The sequence below is a fragment of the Ptychodera flava genome, chromosome 8, assembly GCF_041260155.1.
Source record: "Ptychodera flava strain L36383 chromosome 8, AS_Pfla_20210202, whole genome shotgun sequence".
NCBI lineage: Eukaryota > Metazoa > Hemichordata > Enteropneusta > Ptychoderidae > Ptychodera > Ptychodera flava.
The window spans coordinates 31843001-31863688 of NC_091935.1; the positions used below are offsets into that span (position 1 = coordinate 31843001).

Below are 20688 nucleotides of genomic sequence, written 5' to 3' on the forward strand. Positions count from 1 at the left end.
TGGTAAGTGTGTGAGTGTCTATCAGACATCAGAGATTTGTATGTGTGTAAATATAATGTCCATCAAACGTAAGAGATTTATAGTCAGTGTATCAAATTATATTTGTGAGTCTATCAAACCTAAGAGTTTGGTATGTGTGTATGACTTGGTAAGTATGTTAGTGTTTATCAGTCAAGAGATTGGTGTGTGTGTAAGTTTCCATCACACAGGGATTGGTAGGTGTGTTTTAGTTTATCAGACATCAGAAGAGCTCGGTCATTGTGTGTCTAGGAATCAAATGACAAGATTCGGTTAGCTATACCGGTACTGTATAAGTAAATCAAAAGAGATTGGTAACTTGGTTTGAGTTTATCAGACTTCACCGGGATTGGTTAGTACGTATGACTCTTGTTACACTTCATGAAAGAGTGAAAAACGGATTGTAAGTGTGTCAGATAATAAATTGATGATAAATTCCTGTAGAGCAATCACATACATATGCAGAAGATGAAACGTTTTTGATTGTTTTCATGTGGCCCTTCTTGCTATCTGTCCTTTTAGCAACAGAGTACTCGAAATCAGGCTCTCTGTGGAGATACTTTCATTACATCCATGGCAACGCGTACTGGTCTGTACCCTCCAATGGCACTGAAATCTTCCCGGCAAAGTCATGACCCTCTGGTCAAAGGTCAATATGTTGTATCACAGATCTACATTTATACATCTTTGTTATTGTTCTCCCTCTTGCATTGATATATTGTTTATTGGCATCAGTGCTGAATACAAACTTTCCATGTTACAGGGCTCCCGGGTGAAGTGGTACAACTGCCAGTTTGATGGACTCAGAGATGATGGAACAGTCCGTCTCAAGGGATTGGACGGTACATTTACCAGTAATGTAAGTTACACAAGAGATCAACATATAGCAAATGAAAAAAGCACAGGTTCAAATTTTATTATCAAACTGTATGCCTTGTCTAAATCCAGCCATAGGATTAGCCCATGCCAGGGTTTACATTTCAAACAACTAGGAGAGTTGAGCCATGCGTGGTGAATAACAAACGTATTAAACTGGAATCTAAGCATTTGATTATACGTGTAGCAAATGTTGGCAAATTCCTATCAGCATCAACATCAAAATCAAAATTCAGCATCAAAATCAAAATTCAAAATTCAACATCAATAAATCAAAGTCCTATTAGCATCGAAATTCTGATAGTTCAATACTCAACACTGCTGGTTGATCCATCATCAAATACCTTCACAAGCTGTTTACAGCCTCTTATTTCACAAAACTACCGGGTACACGTCAATTATAAAAGATTACTTGGATGTGTGTAGAAATTGTATCACATTTGTAAATGTATAATCAACTAAATCTATCATTTTAAAGGAAATAATTGTAAGTGAAAAGTAAAACACTACATACAAGACTAGCTGTATGTTTACTGAGAGAAAAGACAAATACATGTAAAACTATATGCAATTCGAAATTTATTAACACTTATACAAATCTCTCTCTGATGAACATATGTGTGGTTTTTTTTGTCATTTCAGGTGCTAGAATTCTACAAGAAAAGGATTGGTGAGCAGTACCCACTGGATAACACTGAACTTGATCCATATCAACAGGCCAGGGAAGCTCATGAGGTAAGCTGACCAGCAACAGGCTGTCGACCCAATCACTGATGTGCAAGATGTGGTATATTAACGGGAAAAACATTCGGTACATTGCTTGCTCACATTTGTGGCTTGTGGTACTTGCTTTAAATAATTGTGAACATAAGGATATTATTTAAAACCATGAAAAAGTCAAGTATTGTTCCTTAAATTACTGTATCTGCTACTTATTGAATAAAGGATCAACTTTTAGTTCTTCTGCAGTGCTTTTCTTTCTGTCTTTCAGTGGGCAATCTCATTTCATAACACAGAAACAATCGTGAAACAACAACCAATAATTAATTTTCATGTCAATATCATTATGTTTGTTAGTTCTAGTGGCAACATCTTCAGTGGAAATTTAATCGCTAATCTGCAAAAACGATTTCACTTGTTCCTTTGCTATCATGCCAAGAAAAATTTGAGGAACAAATTCATATCCTTTTTGTCCTAAGTACTTGTAAGCATTCTTACCATCTATTTTTCTTCTGCTTGGCTGTAAACTGTATACACATCATGTTTTTTTACCATCTTGTAGTCGTTCATGAAGAGTCGCTGTGTTATGGTTCTTGGAAGGGATAGCATCCTACAGCAGATAGAAGACTATGTGGTCGGTGTGGCGGAAGACAAGGCCTTTGTGTTGCTAGGAGGGCCAGGTGTCGGCAAGTCTTCCCTCATGGCCAGAACAGCTGATGTGGCATGCAGCAAAGCAATCACCAAGGAAATACCTGGGTATTTATGATACAAGTATCCATCTTTTTGGGGAGGGGGTGTATGAGTGACATCAAAACTTGCATGTCGGATATATGTAGAAAATTAAATTGTTGTGGGGGAAATGGATCACTGTAACTTGTGCATAACAAGCTTAACTCATCGCAGTAAGGAAGGTTGGCTCAATTTTGATCTCCATCTGCAAATCTGCACTAAACTACAAACTATACGGAAATCATGTATATGCATGATACTCTACTGCTTGGATTTTTTTTCTTTTAACGTTTGTTATTCAAAAGCCTATCAGTAATTTAAACTTCCAACAACCTATATCAGCAGTCTATTGTGTTTTTGTGTGGGGATGGGGTTAGGGGTGAGGGGTTCAGAGACAATAACTTTGCATTTGAATTTGTTCACTTCCAAACCTTCATAATGGAGTTATTATTGTCCATGCTGTTTTACTTTGGTTATGTGGATTTTGATTTCACCACGAAAGGTTTCTATCCCACAAATCAATTTTATTATTGGAAGAATTAACATTCAAAAAAATAGAAATGCGCATTTTTCAGTTCAACCTCAGTTGATGGAAACTTGAAAATGTGTTTGTAACTGCTCATAATATCTGATTGACCATCATTTGATTAATAATGATGATAGGGGTTTCAATAGGGTTAGGGGAGTTTGGAAGAAATTTTAGGAACTGTATATTTTTTTAATCCTACAATGAACTTTTTACTTAGCATCATGCAATTTTAATTGTGTACCTAGAATCTATAATGGATGTTTACATACTGTCAATGTTAGCTTGTGCCATTGTTTTAAAGGATAAAGTCAAAAAGCCGTGCTGAGGTCGATTTCCAAAATGAAATGGCATTCTATGTAGTACTTTACCTATAACAAATACTGCTGTCTTTCAGTGGTGGAGACAAGGGTTGGTATGTGTTCTATCACTTTGTTGGTGCCATACCTGGATCCACTGACTTAGAGAAATGCCTGAAGAGACTTCTCAAAGAAATTGGAGCAGTTACTGTGAGTACTTGCCCACCAACAATGTAATGGTTCCTCTGTGTTTCCATACTAGTGTCAGGTTCTTTGTGCGCTACATCTACTATTATTGTTCCTCTGTGTATTGAAAATGAAATTGCTGTAATCTTTGGTCCTTTTAACCCTATTATTACAATTGCTTGTCTGTCTATGATACATCAGAGCTGCCCTAAGTTTCACTGTTTATGAAAGGGCCAGACATATTTTCTATGTAAATATGCATTCAACTGTATTAAGATGGATTTTTGTGGTCTGTCATAAAAAATGGAAAATTAGCAATTAGTGGCACCTAATGCAGACTTATGAAAGTTTGAGTAAATTTGATGAATTGCACTCAATTCTACCAGACTTTATGCGAAAATTAGTGATTGTATTCTTTATTTATTTTCTCTCTCAGGATAACACAATGCCTACAGATTTAGAGTCAACTTGTCAGTTGGTTGGCAGTGCACTGACCAACACTAACACCAGACCAACGATCATTGTCATAGATGCTGTCAACCAGGTAGGTCATGTGACCAACAAGTGATCAGGTTACTCGGTAATTTAGGGCATGTTCATTTAGAGTGATTATGATCATGATTGGCCAGCCATAGTGATGATTCTGTGTTTGAATTCGCCCAGTGACAATGATGATCAATGATCACAGCAGAGTCATGACGTAAAGACACACCCATTTTGACCTGACCTTGAACCCCTGATCAGAGGAGATTACAATAGGGCAAATGCTAAACCAGCCTGTTTGAAGAGAACAGTATGCAACTGGGTAAACACAAAATCTCAGTATATCCCCAGTTATTTCGGTACACTCAACCAAAAATGAATACTAGTCGCTGTGTAACAGTTTTGATTTCCAAGCCAAGCATATCTGCTCCAAAATACCAACTTTTCATATACACACATGCAGACCTGTGGAGGCAGTGTTCTATTAAGATGTGAGTATGGAGATAAATGATTGGGCTAACACCTATGTTTATTGTTCTCCCACAATAAGACTACATCAATATACCAAGGGGAACCCTGGTAACATGACTTCTTGTTCAGAACCCAGTAAAGAATTGATTATTGCACTTCAGAAAGAAAGTTAGTCAGTACCTAGACATGCAAACACGATGTTTTGTAGTTTGCTTTATAGGATACCAGTAAAGCCATCGAGGGAATTATGATCATGGGTGTGCAATCAAATCCACTCCTGTCAGTGCTGTTGAAATACACATTGTCAACTTTGATAACATTACATGTTGCATACCTGGTATTGTCGGGTCATTTAGGGCTAATATTCCTGTGACTTATCATTTCCAGTTTGACGAAGACCACCAATCCAAAGCAGTCAGTTGGTTGCCAAAGAAACTAGCTCCCCAAATCCGTGTCATCCTGTCGATGATCGACAACTCGGCTCCACATAAACTCCTCAAGGCGAGGACAACACAACAGACTGAAGTACCGGTGACACCTTTGGATATGCAATCCAGAACTGTGAGTGAGATGATACAGTTTAGTCTGGGTTAGACTTGAAGGTGGAAAATAGACATTGTCTTGGCTTTTAGTTAGTCCCCACGGACACCGTCCGGGGGGACTTGTAGGTTTGGTCATGTCCGTGCGTGCGTCCGTCCGTGCGTCCGCCTGTTCACGCAGATATCTCAGAGATGCCTGGAGCGATTTTATTCAAACTTGGTACAAGGATTACTTCATATGTCATACAGATGCATGTTGATTTGTTTGTGATATGATCCAATATGGCTGCCAGGCGGCCATTTTATTACAATTTTTTCATGTACAGAGCACATAACTCAGGCATGGTTCATCTGATTGTATTCAAAGATGGTACAAGGACATTGACCAATGTCATAGATATGCACTTCAATTTGTTTTGGTGATACAATCCAATATGGCCGCCGTGCGGCCATTTTGTTATGATTTTTTCATGTCAGAGCCATAACTCAGGCATATCTCAACGATTTTATTCAAACTTGGTACAAGGACATTGACCTATGTCATACATATGCACATTGATTTGTTTTGTGATACGATCCAATATGGCCACCGTGTGGCCATTTTATTACGTTTTTTCATGTCCAGAACCATAACTCAGACATGTATCAAGCGAATTTTTCAAAGTTGGTACAAGAAAGATTGACCAATGTCATACATATGCATGTAAATTTGTTTGTGATACGATCCAATATGGCTGCTGTGCGGCCATTTTGTTATGATTTTTTCATGTACAAAGCCATAAGTCAGGCATATTTCAACCAATTTTAATCAAAGTTGGTACAAGGACATTGACCTGTGTCATACATATGCACATTGATTTGTTTTGTGATTCGATGCAATATGGCCACCATGTGGCCATTTTATTACGATTTTTTCATCTCCTGAACTACAACTCAGACATAGTATAAAGAATTTATTCAAAAGTATTTTTATCACAGACCTAATGAAGAGGACTCTATCCTCTCTGAGGACCTGTAATCAAAGTACCCATTAACAAGTGGGGACTGTGTCATCAACGATGACTTGTTTTTGGTATATAGGGATAACTTAGCAATACAATTTTTTTGACAAAATGCCACGTGACCTCGGTGACCTTTGACCTCAAATATACATATTTGTCCATAACTCAGTAACCACAAGTGCTACACCCTTGGTATGATGGGACAGCTTATGATGCCACATATTGTACCTCATTATTATTAATTATGTGCATATCTAATTTTGAGCGAGCCAATAGAGCTAGAGGTCTGATTTTTGGTATATAGGGATAACTTAGCAATACAATTTTTTTGACAAAATGTCACATGACCTCGGTGACCTTTGACCTCAAATATACATATTTGTGCATAACTCAGTAACCACAAGTGGTACACCCTTCATATATGGTATGATGGGAGACCTTATGATGCTTCATACTCTACCTCATTAATTATGCGTACATCTAATTCTGAGCAAGCCCATAGAGCTGGATGTCTGTTTTTTGATATAGGGATAACTATAGGATAGAAATTTTTGACCAAATGTCATGTGACCTCGATGACCTTTGACCTGAAATATACGTTTATGTCGATAAATACGCAACACAAGAGCTATGTCCTTTATATATGGTAGGGTGGGAGACCTTATGACAATACACGCTTTACCTCATTAATTATGCACACATCTAATTCTGGGCAAGCGAATAGAGCTAGAGGTCTGATTTTTTGGCATATAGGGATTAATTAGCAATATAATTTTTTTTTCAAAATGTCACGTGACCTTATGACCTTTGACCTTGATTATACATATATATGCATAACTCAGTAACCACAAGTTCTATACCCTCCAATTCTGATAGGATATTAGACCTTAAGATGTCACATCTTGTACCTCATTATTATGCGCATATGTATTTCTTGGCTGGCCAATACAGCTAGAGGTCTGATCTTCTTTCCCGATTTAGAACCATAACTTAGACATGCCTCATGTGTTTCAAATTGGGAACAATGACATAGACCTATGTGCCCATAGATCTCAACATATACACTCCAGTGATACTTCTTAATGACTATATTTCCCTGCCCCATCAAGACTAATACTCCCCTATTACAAGTGGCGACTATGTCATTGTCAATGACTTGTTTTTCATGTACTGAGCGATGCCATAAACTTCCTTTATATATACAAATTTAATTTATCAACCAAATTGGAACACAAATTATCAATGCTTTGCGCAGTTGTAGTACTTCCTCACCTTTCTATGAAATTCAACAAAATGTTTTCATATTTAAACATGTATTATTGGAAAGCTGTAGACTTTTGAGTAGTTTTGCTGTGAAGTTTTTTCACTTGAAAATTTTCACTGCAATGATCACGTACCAATTATGCATAATGCTTGTGAAAGTTTCAGAACTGAATTTTAAGAGATGCAAAACGTTTTCAGATCAAACCTGCGGTTAAGCAAACTGTTGGCAAGAGATATTTCATTCTGAGTAAAACTCAGAATGTACGGTAAATAGATGGCAGTAAAAAACCAAAATTGTATGTCAGAAAAAGCGTACATGTAGAAATCAAAATTTTGTCACACGCATTTATGTTTTCCACCACTTTATTTCTTTTGTATACTATGTCAGTAGAACAGCATAGTGTATACAATTGACAGCATATATTCTTACGCAAAGTCTTATTTTATGATCATCTTCATTGCCACGTAGGAAATCGTCAAAGGAATGCTGGGTAAATACAACAAGAGATTGGATGCTGAACAGATGAACAATCTTCTATCAAAGGAGTCTTCCCAGAATCCTTTGTGGTTAGCTATTGCCTGTGAAGAGCTGAGAGTATATGGTCTCTTCCATAAAATCAACGATAAAATCAACACGCTAGCCGACGGCTTATTGGAGTAAGTTGTCAAAATTGTATATATTTAAAAAAAGCAGCACTCTCACCCGTAAAAATAAATAGGATAGCCACCAGTAAATTTCTGTGTACAATTTTGAGCAAAGCTCAAAAGTATCAAACCAAACAGTTCCAGATTGACTTTGTTGGAAAGATCCAGACCTGTCTGTCAACTATCTATGTTATTCTCACCCTGTCAAAGATGATATCTGTTTTACGTACTTCACCTGCTTCTGGTAACTATGAACTGTCAGACAGCATGATACTGGTCAGAAGCATCAATATTGGGATTGTATTAATACAAGATCTTTTCTTCCAAAACATACACTTTCATTTACACTTTCATTGACATATTCAGTTTGCTGGCTCAAGTGTTGGCCAGATTTGAGGAAGAGAACGGTGGCCAGTTGCTGGTTGCCACCTTGAGTTTGCTGGAGTGCTCGGCTACCGGTCTTCTGGAGACTGAACTACTGCTCATACTTGGTGATGAAGACAGCCTGATGCCTCAAGACCAGAACGACCAGGAAAAAGGTCAGTCACGGGTACAAATCCAGTGAGAAGGTCTTTATATACGATTCTCATTCTGTTTCATGACATAACGTGTCACAACATATGTCTACATGTAATACACTGTTTTCCAGTGGCTTGAAAAGTTCAAGTTTGAAGATTTATCATGGTGGGTGAGTCGAAAAGAAGTTGAAAGAAAAATTCAGCAGAGATTCTGGATAATATATATGTGTAACATTGCTAAACTTATAGCAATATCAGTGTTCTCCCCAGGCATTTTAGCGTAGCGGCCCCGCTACGCTTTCGCTTCTCCCCGCTATGCTTTGATTCTCCCCGCTACGCTTTAAAATATTCCCGCCATCCTTTAGTTACACACGCTCTGCGTAGCTACCAGCTGTTGCATGCATTGTCTACACATTGCGCTCACTGCAACTTTCAACCTGGTGAAAGAGTGGAAGGTGTGAAGTATGGTATGCGTCAGATAAGTTGTCCGGAAGTGTTGAGAGGAACGTTAAAACAATAGAAGAATCGGCTGGGTTGTTCACAAATTTTCATTCTACAACGACTATTACGACCAACAAAGACAGTATCATCGCGGACAGTGTTCACAGAGGTAGGCGGTGTAGCACTAGCAGGGCCTTTGATCACATCCCATGCTTTGATCAACAAAATGGACCGCAAAAGAAACAAGAGAAGCAGTTGACTAGTGAGGTTGATTATGATTTTACAACGATGATCTTTTTTTTGTCCGAGTACAATCACGATCGCGATCGAGTTCACATTGCATAAATTTCAATATGGCGGCGGCCATGTTGGCCGTCGTGTTTATCATGTTGACATTGATCCTGCGATGGCGTCAGTGTGGTTCCACTCTGACACGTTCTCTGAAAGATTTTACACCTGATTTTCGAGTGATTCTAGTCGTACTTAGTTCATGTCTTGTGATCATCTTGGTGGTATTTTTTAAAATCAAGAATCGAACGACGATGTTCAGTGGCAGTGGCAATGGTAGTTACGTGGGGGGGGGGGAGGGATGGTCGAAATCGATCCCCGTGATGAAAAATTATTCGCGGTGTTTGTCGTTCGAAAATGATATAAAACTCAATTGCATTTGAATGGTGTAAAGCTTAAACTTGTCAATTTTCCTCTTTGTTGGCAATTTTTGACAATTTTATTTGCAATCTATGTTTAATGAAACTCCAATCAGACGAACCATTGCTTGCTTTCAATCTGAACTTGCTGTTACTGTTTGAATCTTCTGTTTTAATTGCAAAATACTGTGATGATTTATTTAAGTGTAATAAATAAAGAGTTTCCATGATGTTCAAACTGCATACTTGTGTGTTACCGTTGCATTTTGTAGTGAGTGTACATGAATGTGGGGTGCATGTGCAAGCTTATATTCGTATGCAAATATAAATTAATGATATGCAAATGATTATGCAAATTAGCCGCTATGCTTTGGCTGGATCTGGGGAGAAACATGAATATGCCGTCTAATGTAAATGATGTTTGTAAACTTTTTGAGTCACATTTCTTGAAATTTCCTTGAGTAAACCCTGTACAAACCCTGTATGTGAATTGCAAGTTCTTATTCTACTCCACATAGCATGATGAAATACCCACTGTTCAGCTTGTCAATGCAGTGCTGTTATCGTTGACACTTGAATTCCAGTCCGGACTAGATACTTAATTTTTGTCAACTTTTTTTTCCTACCATAACTAGGAGCAAGTGGAAAGGAGAGCAAAGGCCAGTTTGATAAACTCCTACCGCCATTCAAGTGGGCTGCTGTCTACAGAGCACTGAAGCCATTCCTGAGACCATTTGGTGACAGTGGAGAGGGCAGACTTGACTTTTACCACAGATCACTCAGCAAGGCTGTCAGACACAAGTAAGTGTACAACTCATTTTGATTCCCTACCTATAGAGGGCGCTGTGCCATTTGTCACTTGCAGGCAACAGCTTTAGCTGATAAAGCATCATTACGTCACAAGAGCTTACGACTTTGAAAGTGACACAATATTACTTTTCGGTTTGTTTGGACAGATAGATGGCCGACTGTACCGTATAAATATCTTTGGATCCAGTATTTTCTTTTACCTCTAGTGAATTTCATCCAATAGTGAATTCATTGTGATTATAATGCATGTACTTTGCACTCTGTAAATGTCAAACCCATGCCCAGGGTTTTTCTATTAATGGTGTTTCACTCCATTCATTGCCTTTCATCGAAGGAAAAATTCTATCTCTGTAGCAGTCATTCATTACTGTATAGTTTCTGTAGCTACTTTGGAATTTTTGTGGTGGGGTTTAGGATACCAATTCTATCCTTGGTGGACGCTGACTTTCCATCGAACCATGCATTACTCAGTATTTCCAAGGATGCTTCTTGGACATTCTGCAATATTCTGCAATACTTGTCTCAAATTTCATAGCAGTGAGAACATCTGAAATGCCAAACATAAAAAATCTGGCCATACATTCTTGCACTGATTTTGTCATCAAAACTGCTCTGGTCTAAAAGTTTAATAAACAACAATGTATGTCACCAGCAATCCACAGGTGGCTGTTAGAATTGAATAAATATGATCAGTTTGTAGGCTCACACCCTGTGTGTCAAAGATTGAAACTGGTGTATCCATTGCCTCATCTTCAAATCTCATGTCTTTGCAGTTTACAAAGTTTTCAATTCATTTACATTTAGATATTTCCTGAACGACGATGATAACGAGACAGATGATGACAGTAAAGATGTTTATTACTGGTGGCACAAGAAGCTGGCCGATTTCTTTGAGCAAATGGAGTACCTAGACAGGAAACTTGAGGTACAGATAGTGGCATAACAATAATTTATGCTGTATAAATTCAGTTTGACCCCATCACCACTATGGTTTAACACAAACCAATGGTTACTGATGGTGATTGTGGACTTTTTTACAAGGAGTTGGTTGAGAGTATGTTTTAAAGGCCAGTCGCTGTAAGTTTGATGATTTTTATTACTCTGCCTCTTTGTTTTTAATGTTAACTATACTTTGTTGGTCTACTCCACAAAGCATATTGAGATATGTAGTGTTCAGCGAGACAACTCAGACTGTACATGCGTAAACTGTATTGTTATTGTTGACAAGTTAATTCTTATCTGGACTAGAATTCATAGGTAAACAAAAACAGTGCATTTTACATGTATAGATGCTGTGTTACCAAGCTGAATAGTTTGTGTTTCAACATGCTTGGGGAGTAGACCAGAACTTACAATTGACATTGAAAAAAACATGTAGTGAAAAAATTATCAAACGCTACAGCTACTGAACCTTTAAATTTATTCTGATTCTAAGATGAACAGACAAAGTGATAAATAGAAACAGTGTAAGAGAATACAGACGTAACATTAGACTCTCCAAAGGTTGCCATGCATGTTGATACCATCTTTTCAGGTGAGGGCAAATAGACATCTTACTTTAGGGTGTCTGAATGGTCTCAGTTAATATGATGTTATACCGGTATATCCCGTCCAAAAATTCCATGGATGAAAGAAAAATCATAGTACCGGTAGTATCGCTGGAGTGACAGGGTTTACTGAAATTGGCATGACTTTCAAGATTTGCACTGCGTCTATGAAGTGTTGCACAGAGCACACTGATGTGAATATTCATACTGTAATCTCAGGGCAAAACTGAGTGCAAAGTTATCTTGTTCATCATGGCCCTGCCTTATGTACACTGATGGGAAATTTCCCTTGTGTATTTTTTTGCCAGGAGTATCCACAGCATCTCATCAAGATAAATGACACCAAGAGGCTGAAGGAATTCCTCACAGAGTGGAGAATTTTTGATAAACTGTACCATGAAGAGTACAGCTCCAAGCTGCTAGCATTCTGGAGAAAGGTAGGTCTTGAAACTTAACTTGAAATGAACACAGTTTTCAATGGCGTGTATTAAAAAATTGTACTATTTTCTGTGTGTAAACATTAACAATCCATTTCAGTGTACATAAATGGAAGTGGGGGCCTTCTACCTACCCTGCCCTGTTGGGCTCTCAACTAACTGCCCCTCCAGTCTTGGGAAATCCCATTCAAAAATCTCTAAGTGGGATGGCACTACCAGGACAAGAGTGATGCGTACTTAGAGCAACTGATTGATGATGTCATCATTATATTTTAAGACAAAGCCACAGAATATGTTGCTTCATGGGGATGCAAAAGTGGCTTTCCATGTGCCTCTTGAGTTATGTCCTACAATACAACTGACCCACCATTTTAATGTCATAGTTCACACTCACTTCTAAGTTTGGACTTCAAAAAGCCACCTCTACATAACCTTGAACATGTTGAAGCTATATTTTCTGTGACATTGTCTCAAAACATAATAATTACATCATAGATTAGTTGCTCCCAGGATGCATTGTTCTTGTCCGTGTCACTCCATCTTACTGGGAGATTTTTGAACAGGATTTCCCCAGACTGTGTTAGGGGGCAGACAGATTAGAGCACCAGAGTACAGTCTGGGTAACCGAGACTAGATCCCTTCTGAGCTGTAGTCAAACTGCCATAATATCACATGACCACTTCTGACCATTCACAAGCCGCCATTCCATACACACACTACTTGGTAATCTGATTGTCTCTATCTTGCTCACTGTGTACCCCCTAGGCTGGTGGTTATGCAGAGATGGAAACCCAATATCAGAACTGTCTTCAAGAGGTGGAAAATGATCCCCATGCTGACAGGGACTTCTTAGCATTGAGATGTGAACACATAGCAAGAGTCTTGTAAGTTTATTGTTACTTTTTTGAACCCTGACTCATGCTGACCTATGACATTATGCAGAGATGTTTCTTGTCTTTTTCCATCTCCCTTCCGAAAGATTTTTGTTTGATTTCAATAAATGAAACCAAATATAGCCTAGAGGTTTCAGTTTAGATATACCGGTATTCTACAATTACCCCTCTTTGATCCCAGGCATTATCAAAGACATTGGTATATGATATCAGCTATCTTTATTTATGTGTGTTCAAACTTCCTCAAACAAGAGAGATGTTCATAAATTTTCCAAACAGATGGCAAAGTGTAATTTATAGGCACTGAAGGCAGGCAACTCACACTCTATCAGTTTATTTCTGCTAATGGAAGGGAAAACTTTAATTAGACCGTAGCTGGCCAGAATTGGTGAATAGACAAACAGTTAGCCTGTTGCCTGGCAAAATATGAACATGTTTACAAATTACAGTCAACATCTTCAGTGCAGATTAGCTACATGTTGAATAAATTGATGAACTTTCTTCTTCTTATCTGCATACCTGTATATGATCGTACCAATCTATATTTTCACACAGCATGCAAGCTGGCCGACACGAGAAGACGTTAGAAGTCCTCCGAAAGGCAATGGACATTGAGGAAAACGAACTTGGTGGACGACCAGAACGGATGGTGGAGCTCTACGACATCTGTGCCAGAACTTACAGTGAGGTAGTTGAGACATGATAATATCTTGAATGTCTGTGCCATTGGTTTCCCGTTTCATCATCAATATTCGGCACCACTTCTATATTAAGGGAATGTAGTACACAATTCCTGACAAAAATGTACAGCTATTATAAATCAACAATGTTGTGAAGCATACGGGTATCCTGAATGGCAGTGCTGGTGGAACAGTGACATTGTCAGTGATAAGGTTTGTGATAGTGGCTACAGTTTTATACATTTCAATACTTTACGTCCTTGAAATACCATAAATAAATTGCCACAAATAACCTAAATGTATGCCTAATTTTACTCACGTCTTACGTGATTTTGTTACAGATCCTGAAGCTGTACAGTTTCATAGAACGTAGGCAAATGAATGAACTGAGACCCGCTATTGAGTATGGTCAAAAAGCAATCAGAATTCGAGAGACCTTACCCCCTGAGCAGCACAAGGTAAGCGAAATGTGATAAATTTACCAAGTGTGGCGCAAATGTGAATGTGAACTTCCTTTGAAGTGTGATAAGTACAGTTTTGTTTTTGCACTTGTTGCAGGCAGTCAACGCTTTGTGAAAATCTTGTGATCGTATGTTTGTTCCTGAAACTGAACGATACAGGTGTGAATGGGTGCTCGGCTACCTCTGACCCTAACCATAACTAAAGTTGTTGAATATCCATTCTCCAACAAAAATCATGTCTGAACCAATCATATTGTACAGTTGAGTTTATTGACAGCATGTTGGAGAAAGGAGGACCGCCCACATGACTCCTGCATAGATGATAAAACTCTTTGTTATTATGCATTCCTTGTTATTGTGCAACCCTACTTTATAACTGTCGAAATTGGGCTGAACTTCATTTTGCATGTTTCATAAGCAGCGACTGTGTCAGACGCGTGTGATACTTCATTTTATTGAGTTCAATCTACGCTGCGTCTTCAGTTGTTGTTTGGGTTGGTGTTGGTGGAGTACCCACACACAACTAAATCTTTCAGTTAAGTTTGTTCTTAAAAACAGAGAAAAAAAACTGCAAGTCAGTATTACTGTTACAGTAAAAGTGTCACAGATCACAACAGTAAAATTGTAGTCAGTAACAGGTAATCGATGATTTATAAAAATCGGACGTGTGATTGTATGTGTTTGTTCCTTAAATTAGAAAAAATACTGTATGATCAAACACATTAACTGCCCCACTGTGTCCTTCAATTATTGCAGTAAAAGTATAGTGACATCATGTTCATGAGTTTTTTTTTCTCTCTCCAGTTTAAGATGGGTTTATCATTGATGTTGTTGGCATTTAATCAAGAATCCTGGCACGGTCTGGGTGGAGACTCCACCCTCTCAAGTGCAGAGGCTTTGAAACAGGGAAAGAAGAATATAGAGGAAGCAATCAAAATCTTCAAAGAGGTCTGTCTAGTTCAGTGTTTTGTAAAACTTTTGTCTCTTGTTTTTAGCTTATTGTCTTCATATAGACTCGGACAGAGACAGTATTCCAGGTTTTGAAGGGATCGGGAAACAAATACTTTTATTCAGATGGCTGCAAAGAAAATTTCATAGAGGGAGTTATTACAACCACTTTACGTACTGAAATAGCTGTTAAAATTTGTGTACAAGAAGTATCAGTTGTTGTGAAGATATGATATTTCTCTAAAAAATGATTCATTTGTTTGATGTTTTGTTATTGTAGCTTGGCGATGATGGCCATGTTGCTGAAGCCATCATGACAAAAGGTGTGTTGCATCAAAGAGGAAGTATAGAACAATTGAAGGTAAGTGTTTTGTTTTCTTCTTATCCAATCGTTATTCATGTTCAAAATGTTGCTAACAGTTATGTTTTTTAGCGTCCATTTTGCCATGTCTATATGGCTATGGAAGTTATTTATATAGGCTAGAAAAACGTCTGTCGTCTCTATCTGTCGTCTCTATGTTTTAAATTTTCAAAAGTCACACACCCACTATAGAAATCTCACAGTTCACAAGCAAATTTTTGGATCAGAATAGAAAGTTAAGTTAGTGTGCACCTCAAAATTGAAAGACTATCTTTTGCTCAAACTTTCAGTAAGTAACCTTATAACCCTTTCACCCCTGTTTTCCTCTCTTGAGGTCCAACCTTACCATAGAAAACTATGGGATTGGTTCATACCACTGTGGTGAAAGGGTTCCCTTTCAAAATCAAGAATAAAAATGAGGGACCACCATGCAAAATTTGGTACTATAGAAACAAGTTACCCAATATTTACTGACCCTTTTAATTCAAAATGGCTACAACCCTTGTGTTAACTCTATTGAGTAAAATAAAAATGTTGATTTTCACAAAAATAAATTGGTGAAAACTTTATTTATTCCATTAGCTTCAAAATGAGCCCCCACTAGTAGTAGACCAAACAAAGTATTGTAACAGTTTGATAGTCAGAGTATCTGTCCCAGGGACACATTCTACCTTAACATTGGTTTGCCAACACTTTGAATTCAAAATGATCACCATTCTTTATGGTAACTTTATTGGCAACGTTATTCTTTTTATTTTCCCAAAAGCAAAATGGTGAAATCAATTATCTTTTAATGAACCCACATAAGGAAAGGATCAACAGGGAATGTTGTGATTTTTAGATAAAACATCTATCCCCAAACTCCAAACTGTATTCCGCTTGATATGAAACTAGAGTTTAATACATTTTTTTCCATTGATGTATGCAGGACTATGAAGATGCAATGGACCTATGTATACAGACCTATGGTGAATACCATGTATTGGTTTCAAGACTATTGCTGAATACTGGTATCTATTATGAAGATAGCGGAGACTATTACACGGCTTATAAATACTTTAAGAGATGGCGTCACACCACAGAGGAGGTTAGTTGTCATTCAAAGTAAAGTTACAAATAGAAAAAGTGTCAAGAGTTTCATATCTCACCAGAATGCCAATTTTGTGTGTTTTGTTTCCAAAGCATGATTGATATTGTCTTCCTCTCAGTCTGTGTGTAGGCATTTTTTAGCAAATATGTGTATGTATGTGTGGGTCTTTTAAGGTGTTGATATTGGTGGGTGTTGGCATAGATGGGTGCAGATGGGTTTTGGCATGAATGGGTGTGGGCATAAATGGGTATGAATGCGGATGGGCTTGGATGTCAATGGCAGTAGGTATGAATGGGTGTAGGCATGAATGGGTATGAATGTTGATGTGTGTGGGTATGAATAGGTATTAATATGTATGGGTGGACGTGAATGGGTTTTTGGTGTGTATTGATTGAGCTGTAGATACATGTTGTTTGGTTGATGTGAGTGAATTTCAAATGGCTACATACTAGCTTCCATATTAGTACAGTTATGTGTCCTATTAAGATGATTATTAAACCCAACCCTTTTCTTTTTCAAAAACAAACATTCATTTCTTTGTTTTTTACAGGTGTTTGGTCTAGAACACCCCAAGACAAAACGTGCAATTGACACTCTGGAGGAGCCCATGTACAGCAGAATTGCAAGAGAGCTTGGTGATCGATAAAAACTGTCAGAGACATTGTATTGAAATCAGGGATCACACACGGTGACATGACAAGGTTTTCTTACCGCACAAGAAATATACCATTCTACACATACCTACAGACACTGTCACACTGAATATAAATACAAAATTTTTTAGAATACAAATCTTAAATAAGCACTTCTGAAGATTTTAAATGACAAAGATACTATCTTTTTACAACATTGTGAATATTAGAAGACCTTTCATGGCATCAGAAAAAAAAATTTAGATTTCTGTTCTGTTCATGAAGTGCTGTTTATATTATTGTTGACTTTATTGGCAATCAGTTTTCTGTTACACTATCATCAGAAATTGGATGTACTGAATGCAGTCTGACATACGTCACATGCCCTTTTGTTTTGTTACAACAGAGCGTTGAGAAATAATGTGTCAAATATTAGGATGCCCACTTAATCTTAAGAATGGTGAGATGTCAAGATGAAACCTTAAAACTTAGAGAAAACCTTGAAATATATATGTGTAATTGTACGACTTGTAATTGTACGCCTACCACATTTGAATGTTGACAGAAAGTTCAGTTCAAGCAAGTGAAAGCCAGGTTGAGCTGTCTTAGACCCTGAGATACAGACAAAATATACAATTATGTGCGTGTATAATTTACCTAATATACATGTTTTCTGATATTTCCTGAAAATGTTTCAATTTTTAAATCAATAGATCTTGCAATTTTTTTGTATGTAAAGGAGAAGTCACATTTACACAATATTATATAACATAATATTTACTGGAATTTACTTTATATTTTCTGTAACTTTTTAAATGTTTTGTCTTTTGAAATTTTGTAGCTTTGTAGTTGATAATGAAAATAGTCTGGAAAGAAATTGAGAAGTAAAATTGTAGAGCTTTGGAAAAATCTGTTAAGTTTTTTAAGAATGTGCAACATCTACAAAAATCATGGCAGGTGATAGCAAAGATGTATTGTTGTGGCTGTGACAAAAGTTGCTGTGATTATAATATCCAAATTGTTGCTGTGGCAAAAGTGGCTGTGATATCCAAATTGTTGTGACAGAGTAAATTCCATGCGAACTGCTGTTACAATTCCACCACAATGGCCAAATATGGAAATCTGTTGTTTCTCATCCTTGCATACATTGATCAAGATAAGATCACCAATGTCAATTTTTTTCACATTATATTATTAGTTTTATGTCATATAAACATTATGTTAATTTTATAATCTTTTAAAATGTTTACATGTTCACCAACCTGGACAACTGGTTGGTATGAGAGAAAGTTCTCTGTTAATGCTCTGTGCAGGCTTAATCTATTGAATCAACACAATGACAGTATAGTTTGTGTGAACCTCCACATGTGCAAAACATTTGCAGTTAAGTGCAAACTACTATGTTGCATTAATATCCCTGAGTTAATGTTTACTGTCTTTCAAACCTTTCATATTTTCATCAAAATTCATGCTCTGTATGAATAAGAGATCAGACTACATATTGTTTTCAAAGAACTGTAGAAAATGTGGTATATCTGAAAACTAATCTGAATCTGAAAATTTGCATGAATCTGAATGTTAGTCTGAATCTGACAGCATAAAACAAAGATCACAGGTTTTACTGTACATCCACCGTCCATTTTTTCTGTGGAAATATTTGAAATTGTTACAAAAATTCACAGAACGAATCATGTCAGGTAAACGTCAAATGCTTGAGATAGTGCCTTTCTGGAGAACTGTGAAAGAGCTTGAAGTGTAAATGTTGAAATTGTATTCTCAGGAATTAGAACATTTTCATTTTGTTTCTCTTTGTAAGATATGTAGTCTAAGCTTTAATTATCTTCGTGGAAGTCTGTTCTGTATATATTTATGAAATTATTGTGTGGGGTTTTGTAAATAAATATAATGGTTGCTTTTCAACAAAAGTTTTGATGTGGCAAATTGAAATCAATACAAAAACTTTGTACGTTTGTACTGAGGAAAACAAACAGAAACAGTACACCAAAAAGTCTCTTAACTTATTTTTCTCTGTCATTATAGCACATATCTCATTGTTTCTGTCATGCCCTGTGCAATGCATCCAGTGTACTGAGCTTTCATCAGTGAGCTGACAGGCTCAGTAATAACTTAATCATCATCTAGGTCGGACACACAATTTTCCCCAAATTTTCTAGTTGTATGAAATGTCGTCTCTCAAAGTGAATGCTCATTACAACTTTTATCTGGGTACAGTGAAAATAGTTCCTCAACACTCATCTGTAGCTGTCTGGAAATGTACAGACATGGATGCATTTGCATGCCTGTCAATATTCTCAGAAGCAGACCACTGTCATAGGAAACTTTTGACCCCTCTTTTGCCTCCAAGACGATTTTTAACCCTCATTTGAAAGAAAATTCGAAGTTTGACACCAGCATTTGGGTCAGAACTTAGACTTTGAGGAAAATTATAGAGTTTGTCCTTTAGATACGGTAGTTTAAAATGTTCAGGGTGCAGATTGGGTTGAATGGACCCCCCCCCCCGAAAAGCTACTTTGATGTTCCATGAGTGAACATGACTGGCACCCCTCTTTTACCATATACAGACAAAAACAGATTTGTACAAAGATGTGCCATTCAAATAGCTTCATACTGCAGGAATGTTGTTTACAAAGCACCTCCCTATAAGAATTACAACTGAAACTGCCCATGCTCAAAGATGGTACATAGTGAGTAGTTGTATTTGGCTCAGAAGGGGTTTAGTTTTCAGAAGAGCCAACACTTTTACAACATTGCAACATTTTAACAAAATGAAAACAAGCAATAATGTAGACAACAGTATTTTGGGAAAACGAAAAAGGGTTCGACAAGGACAAAAGAGAAAGTTATGTAGGTTATGTTTACCTCACTTCTTTAGTTCGTGGAGTGACTGTGCTAGAGTGTGTTGTTGACCAATTAAGTGATCGATTGTAACAATGAAGTAAAAAAACAAACAAAACTGAAAAGCATGTCAAGAACAGTAACCATAGAGATAATGTGTATGTATTTGAGTATACATACATACATACATACATACCTTACACTTGCGTATGTACCAGTATATATATGTAGGCCCATTTATAAGCACAAATCAGTCATTTTCAAGAAATTTCTCTTTTGCCATGTTTACACGCCATTTGATATCTCACTTTATAACCAAAATTAAACACACTCCCATGCAGTTCTCTGAACGCACGGTTTTTCCCCCTTTTTAGAGTATTAAGTTAGCCAGCCAACATGCAGCTGTCTCGACCTCTGGGTACCACCTGTTGATTTGCTTCGTCGGTAAAATAGTTGAGGGCGCTGTTTGACCTAATGTGACCCTTACGCCGCGAAGTTGCTACTGACTACCGACCCAACAATGCAATGGCCATGTAATCACGGGGGTTTGAGCAGGCTGTCAGCTGTAAAGCACGCATTGGCAAACAATTTGCATACTAACAGACGTCCTC

At 37.4% G+C, this 20688-nt stretch overlaps 1 protein-coding gene across 1 annotated transcript in view; it reads left to right on the top strand.

Annotated features, from left to right (window-relative positions):
- LOC139139078 (TPR repeat-containing protein DDB_G0287407-like) overlaps positions 1–19146 on the top strand; it is a 31420-nt gene extending 12274 nt beyond the window's left edge. The window contains exons 7-24 of the mRNA XM_070707815.1: positions 782–877; positions 1537–1629; positions 2177–2370; positions 3267–3378; positions 3791–3898; positions 4696–4869; positions 7581–7768; positions 8123–8295; positions 9998–10163; positions 10977–11097; positions 12028–12156; positions 12922–13040; positions 13605–13737; positions 14071–14187; positions 14995–15138; positions 15419–15499; positions 16428–16586; positions 17140–19146. Coding sequence (XP_070563916.1) covers positions 782–877; positions 1537–1629; positions 2177–2370; positions 3267–3378; positions 3791–3898; positions 4696–4869; positions 7581–7768; positions 8123–8295; positions 9998–10163; positions 10977–11097; positions 12028–12156; positions 12922–13040; positions 13605–13737; positions 14071–14187; positions 14995–15138; positions 15419–15499; positions 16428–16586; positions 17140–17235 — 2403 coding nt within the window. The 3' untranslated portion in view covers positions 17236–19146. The remainder of the gene's footprint in view (positions 1–781; positions 878–1536; positions 1630–2176; positions 2371–3266; positions 3379–3790; positions 3899–4695; positions 4870–7580; positions 7769–8122; positions 8296–9997; positions 10164–10976; positions 11098–12027; positions 12157–12921; positions 13041–13604; positions 13738–14070; positions 14188–14994; positions 15139–15418; positions 15500–16427; positions 16587–17139) is intronic.
- Positions 19147–20688: the final 1542 nt, after the last annotated feature.